The 6,557-nt window shown below is 44.6% G+C and overlaps 1 protein-coding gene across 1 annotated transcript; it reads left to right on the plus strand.

The window, feature by feature from the left end:
- Positions 1-309: 309 nt before the first annotated feature.
- Prmt6 (protein arginine methyltransferase 6) lies at positions 310-5,332 on the plus strand. Its single transcript, XM_027395544.2, has 2 exons — positions 310-1,601; positions 3,716-5,332. Exon 1 carries the CDS (start codon positions 365-367, stop codon positions 1,493-1,495), a length of 1,131 nt encoding a protein of 376 aa, XP_027251345.1. The 5' UTR covers positions 310-364; the 3' UTR covers positions 1,496-1,601; positions 3,716-5,332.
- The last annotated feature ends 1,225 nt before the right edge of the window (positions 5,333-6,557 follow it).

The raw sequence follows: 6,557 nt of genomic DNA on the forward strand, positions 1-6,557 counted from the left end.
GAAGGGATCTGAACCGTGCCACCTCAATTCAGTAGTGGCACTGAATTGGTGGGCATCCCCATGAGGGAGCAGAGATTCATAGTTGTGAGTAGGTGTGCCTTTTCAAGAATAGGTGAAACGGATAGAGACCGAGGGACAAACGGAAAGAGCAAAAACTCAAAGAACCCCAGCATAACAGCGTGGTCGTAGGGGAAAAGTATGTAAAGTTTTACAATGCCCTGTAGTCCAATGAGATCCTCAGCGCGCATCCACCCTAAAGAGGTGGGATAACCAGCGGGGACTACAAATCCCAGCAGCCCCCGGGACTCGGAGTCCGCTCGCCGCACCGCGCAACGCCTGCTGGGGGCCGGCTGCCTGGGCCAAGATGTCGCTGATCAAGAAAAGAAAGCTTGAGTCGGGGGGCGGCGGCGGCGCAGGAGGGGAGGGAGCCGAGGAGGAAGATGGCGGGGAGCAGGAGGCAGCCCCGCCACGACCCCGGAGGACCAAGCGCGAGCGGGACCAGCTGTACTACGAGTGCTACTCCGACGTCTCGGTCCACGAGGAGATGATCGCCGACCGCGTCCGCACCGACGCCTACCGCCTGGGCATCCTGCGGAACTGGGCCGCGCTGCGAGGCAAGACCGTGCTGGACGTGGGCGCGGGCACCGGCATTCTAAGCATCTTCTGCGCCCAGGCCGGCGCCCGGCGCGTGTACGCCGTGGAGGCCAGCGCCATCTGGCAACAGGCCCGGGAGGTAGTGCGGCTCAACGGGTTGGAAGACCGCGTGCACGTCCTGCCGGGCCCCGTGGAGACGGTGGAGCTGCCGGAGCAGGTGGACGCCATCGTGAGCGAGTGGATGGGCTACGGGCTCCTGCACGAGTCCATGCTGAGCTCCGTGCTCCACGCGCGGACCAAGTGGCTGAAGGAAGGCGGTCTCCTCCTGCCGGCTTCCGCGGAGCTTTTCGTGGCCCCGATTAGCGACCAGATGCTGGAATGGCGTCTGGGTTTCTGGAGCCAGGTGAAGCAGCACTATGGCGTGGACATGAGCTGCCTGGAAAGCTTCGCCACGCGCTGCCTCATGGGCCACTCGGAGATCGTGGTGCAGGGTCTGTCCGGCGAGGACGTGCTGGCCCGGCCGCAGCGCTTTGCCCAGCTCGAGCTGGCCCGCGCCGGCCTGGAGCAGGAGCTGGAGGCCGGTGTAGGCGGGCGCTTCCGCTGCAGCTGCTATGGCTCGGCGCCTCTGCACGGTTTTGCCATCTGGTTCCAGGTGACCTTCCCTGGAGGGGACTCGGAGAAACCTCTGGTGCTGTCCACCTCGCCTTTTCACCCGGCCACGCACTGGAAGCAGGCGCTCCTCTACCTGAATGAGCCGGTGCCGGTGGAACAAGACACGGACATTTCTGGAGAGATCACTCTGCTGCCCTCCCGGGACAACCCCCGACGTCTGCGCGTCCTCTTGCGCTACAAAGTGGGGGACCAGGAGGAAAAGACCAAAGACTTTGCCATGGAGGACTGAGCCTTGCCTTTTCTCCCACCCACCTTCTTCGGAAGGTCCGAAGAGGAAGGGAGAGTGACTTCAGTCTTCATTTGAGGACATTCTTCTGGCAATGTTTATTTAAAAAGTGAGCCTCCCTGACCAAGGACTGGTGCAGTGTGCTTATTAATGTGCTTTTAAGTCTGGAAAGCATGTAGTGTCAAACTTGTATTTCTGTTTCTTTGGTTTCACTTTGGGGGGCGGGTGGGGGAAAAAATATGAGTTTATAAATTGGCCGAGCACCAATCTGACACCTCCTCCCTTATCTCAATATGAAACTGGGAAGAAGAGCAAAATGGCTCGATTAGATTTCAGAAATTTCAAATCATTTTTAGAGTGTTTTGGTTTTGTTTTGGGTCTCTGAATTCTCTCAAGTCCTAGGTGGCTGTAGGATGAGGTACCTTGTGTTCTAGTTAAAACTCATCTGGTTAGTGAGGAACTGGAGCACTCGTGAAGTACTTTAATTAGCCCTCTTCTCATTACTCTTAATCCGTGGGGTGCTAAGTTTGATGCTCACAATAATCTTAGTAAAATGACTAATTGTACAGCCCGTCTAGGCAACTCTTAAAGGAGAAGAAATTTGGAAGTGAAATAATATGGGTTTGAATATCCTTATTTTTACTTTTAAGACTGAGCCAAGAAAATTTCATATATGTTTTATAAAAAATATTTTATGATTCTTGTAAAGCCGACTGACAAAGATTGCTGAACACAACCCAAGAGTGTATGTATTCTTTACCTCATGTGCGTTATCTAAACTCATTTGGAAGGAACATAAGTGTCCTACTTACAAGCTCCTTTCTTCAGTTCTTTTTAGTTCAGCCAAACGGGAACATTGTGAATTTGGGGAAACCACTCTTAATGAAGTGTGAGTCATGTTATCAAATTTATTTCACTGACGTTTTTTCCCTCATTTCTGTGGCAAATAAAATGGCATTCTCACTTTTTATAGTTGAGGTCTTAAGACGTTTTGTGTACCATCTATGAGTTTATTATAATGCTGTACCCAAGTCTTAATAGTGTCAGTTCTTAAGTGTTACAGCTCCTGCAGAACACAGCTGGAAGACAATTCAAATTATGATTAGCACGGTTTTTAATTCTTTTGGAAAGTTTAACAGAAAGCAGTTCTGAAAACTGGTGATCTTGAGTACTCTTGAATTTTAGTTTCTGTAATCTTACTCTGTTTTTGGCTTTTTTATTCATTGCACATTAAATTGCTAAAATATCAAAGCTAATTTTCTGAGCTCTGTTTTGAAGAGAAATATACAAATATAAAGCCTTCTGTGTTTCAAAACAGTCAAGCACTCCAGTAAAATCTTAAAATTTTGATGTCAAATACTTAACATCTTTTAAAAATGCTTGGTCTGGAAATTTAAAAGCTAGTTCCTTTGGGATCATCTACGTCTTTAATCAAGCCTTCACCTGGAGTGATTGCTGATGCTTTTGATTGACCTTTCGTATTTGAATGTGTTCTGTGGACTCCCTCTTTTCGGCATATTTTGTAAATACAAGTACTGTATTGGGGGGTGGGGGGGAGAAAAAAGGACAAGAAGGAAAATCCAGTTAAAATTTGGGAGGGTGTGAAAAGAGATTAGATTTTTCTGACTGAACAAAGTAAGTTTCCAAATTCTAGTTATATTTTCTCGAAAGAAAGACAAATTAGACAAATGGGGGTGCTGAAGCAGGCACTAAAGGTGAGAAGCAGGGTGTAGTGCTTAAGGCCTAGAGCCAAAAAATCCAAACATACTTGTGTACCTTCAAGCATACTAGCACATCCCCCCACCCCACCCCCACACACACACAATTTTTTTTTTTTTTTTTTTTTTTTGGTTTTTTTGAGACAGAGTTTCTCTGTATAGTTTTGGAGCCTATCCTGGTACTCGTTCTGGAGATCAGGCTGGCCTTGAACTCACAGAGATCCACCTGCCTCTGCCTCCCAAGTACTGGGATTAAAGACGGTGCGCCACCAACGCCTAGCCACACTTTTTTTCTTTTCGAATCCCTCATGTAAACTGGAGATAATAATAGTACCTACTCCACAGACAATTGGGGATATGAGTAATTAATATAGGTAACCCAGAAGTAAGCTTTCAGTTCCATGGTGCTGAGTTTGTGTAAAAGGCAACCCTAGAGCTGTCTGAGGCTACATACAAAATGTGCTACAGAATAAATACTCACTTTGTTTTTCTTTTTCTTTTACAGGCACCTTTTGACATTATCAACATGACTATACAAGAAGAGCAGCATATGCCACTGAGTACCACAGGATCCAAAGAGTGCCGCAGCCTTTGGAATGAGCACACTTGGGAGGGATGAAAGCTAGAGGCGTGTGGACACCCAGGCACTGTCTGATATGTTATGTGGATTGGGACTGGTAACGTGGAGCCCTCAAGGTTCCAGGCCTAGATTACCAGACCCAAGAGAGAGCATTATGGTAAAGTTCACCTACCTCCCTCACAGCTTACATTCATTTAACACTGTGGAAACTCCTATTTTTTCCCATTTATTGAGCCAATGAGCGTAGTTAAAACTACAATCTAATAGTCATTGTGATAGGTATTTGGGACTACAAACTAAAAGAATCTGAACTCTGCCCTCTAATACATAACTGCCACTAGAGAAACTAAAAGCCATGATGATAGGATGGGCTGGTTTTAGTGTCAGAAAGTATATATTTATTATTTTACACATTAAGTAAAAAGGTTTCTATAGAAATTGATTTGCATATATATATATACATATATATATATATATATCTTATATGTATAAATACTTTATTGTTTTGTGAGATGGAATCACAAGTAGTGCATCACTGTCCTGCAACTCACAATGTAACTGACAATGACTTTGGACTCTTGATGTTCCTGGCTCCACCTTCCAGATGCTGGAGTTAACAGCCCTGTACCACTGTGCCCAGCACACACCTAATTCTTCAAAGTTAGATCTTAAGCACAGCTCTTTGACTTCCTTAGCCTGAACAACAATTCACTGTCATTGATCCTTCGTATTTCAGTAGAGAACAGAACACTACAGACCACCATAATGGTAACAAAGGTTTAATTATTTGATGATAAAGGAAAAGTTTAGTGCTAGAAAGACTCAACAGATGAGTCTAGACCTTCCTGGATCGTCTGCAGGGTACAACTCCTTGAGTTTGAAATAGTAGCCACTCACTGGGACAACCCCTATTTTTATTTCCCTAACAGTTAATCAAAGGTAACACTCTGGGGTCCTCAGGAAACTGAATCCATGACAGTAGCAAAGGCAAGTGAACTCCTTGTCACGTTGGCTGAGGGGCAGCTGATAGCTCTCAAGGAGATACAGAAAATGGAATAAGGAGTTGGGGAAGGTAGACATCAAAGTTGCCTGCTGCAAACAGCTGCCAGCCCTGCTGTTATCCCCACAGTTTACACCACCCAGTACCTAGGATAGATGGTACCTAGGGAGCATTTGCAAACACAGGCCACATGCCCCCCATATGGTCATCTATGTATGTTTCTCCATTAATTTTATTAACAACAACTACATAGTGTTTAAGCACTATAATAAGTACATCCTCCTCTGAAACATCTAGAATACAATGGGAACAATAAAATGACATCAGTCATTCTTGTCCGTCCATAAGCCTGGAAACCCTTTCCAGTTCTTAGCTCTGCTGAGCCAACTTGGAAAGGCAGTTCTCATCCTTTAAGCCTCTCCAAGGATTGAAAAATCCTCTTCCTACCAATAGGTAGATTGTGAACACTATAACACAGAGGGTATATTAAATGATAGCTCTTCCTTGGCTACTAAAACAAATAAAATTCTAAGACAAATCTATATCCAGTTCTCTCTCTCTCTCTCTCTCTCTCTCTCTCTCTCTCTCTCTCTCTCTCTGTGTGTGTGTGTGTGTGTGTGTGTTATCGTGTGTGTATGTCTGTTTCTGTGTGCATGTGTGTCTGTCTTTGTGAGCATGTATGTCTGTTTCTGTGTGTTTCTCTGTATGTGTCTATTTCTTTTTTTTTTTTTCTTTTTTTTTTTTTTTTTTTTTTCCGGTTTTTCGAGACAGGGTTTCTCTGTATAGCTTTGGAGCCTATCCTGGTACTCGCCCTGGAGACCAGGCTGGCCTTGAACTCACAGAGATCTGCCTGTGAGGATTAAAGGCGTGCACCACCAACGCCCGGTGTGTCTATTTCTCTGTGTGTATATGTGTGTGGGTCTTTGTGTGTGTGTCTGTGTCTGTTTCTGTGTATCTTCCACAGCTTTCTACATGATTTCATTCGCATGCTCCCATTTGTGGTTTATCCTTTCAATTGTAATAAATATTACATGTTTTGTTGGAATTTATGTAACCTGGTCTATTCTTTGAGGTTTTTAAATACTTTTGGAGGACTGCAGTCACTGGTTGGATACTTAACTAGCTAGCCCAGGCAAGCTCCTGAATTTGATGCCCAGCACTACAGAAAACAGTCTGCAGTAAGTGGAGAAGTTCTGAAGATGAAAAGGTTTCAGATAAAGGAACAGCAGAGTAAGCATGACACCTTTGTTTCCAATAAAATGGGAAATTACCCGAGGTTTTCCATTTGGATCTGTAGCTGGTTTGGTACCATCCTTCTGGCCAGTTTTACAGATGTTGACACTTTTAAAGAATCAAATCTTTGAAAGATGTGAAAAATGCTCAGCTGTTTTTCCTCAGCCTAGATCAGACCTGATAAATCTTCTACATCAAACTAAGGAGGGGTACAGATTTCTAAACATTTTCCAAAATGCACCAAAAATAGTTTAATGAGAAGAAAGGGTGTGGGATATTTAGACTACATCTTAAAATATATGTATCTGTGGGAAAAGCTATTGGGATGATTTAATTTAATTCAACACTAAAAGGATTTTATATCAGCATATGACCAGTAACATAATTGTAACTTTTGGAACCTTTTATAATTAAATTGCTCATCATAAACACTGTAGGGGACCCGGAATCTGCTTTGCAGAAGACCCAGAATCAATTCGTTTTGCGCACATTTTGTTTCACAACAGTCTGTTCCAGTTCCAGGAGATCCACAAC

The sequence above is a fragment of the Cricetulus griseus genome (genome assembly GCF_003668045.3).
Source record: "Cricetulus griseus strain 17A/GY chromosome 1 unlocalized genomic scaffold, alternate assembly CriGri-PICRH-1.0 chr1_0, whole genome shotgun sequence".
Lineage (NCBI taxonomy): Eukaryota > Metazoa > Chordata > Mammalia > Rodentia > Cricetidae > Cricetulus > Cricetulus griseus.

Coding starts and splice junctions, on each gene's coding strand:
- Prmt6 (XM_027395544.2), top strand. CDS start 365: ATGTCGCTGATCAAGAAAAGAAAGCTTGAGTCGGGGGGCGGCGGCGGC.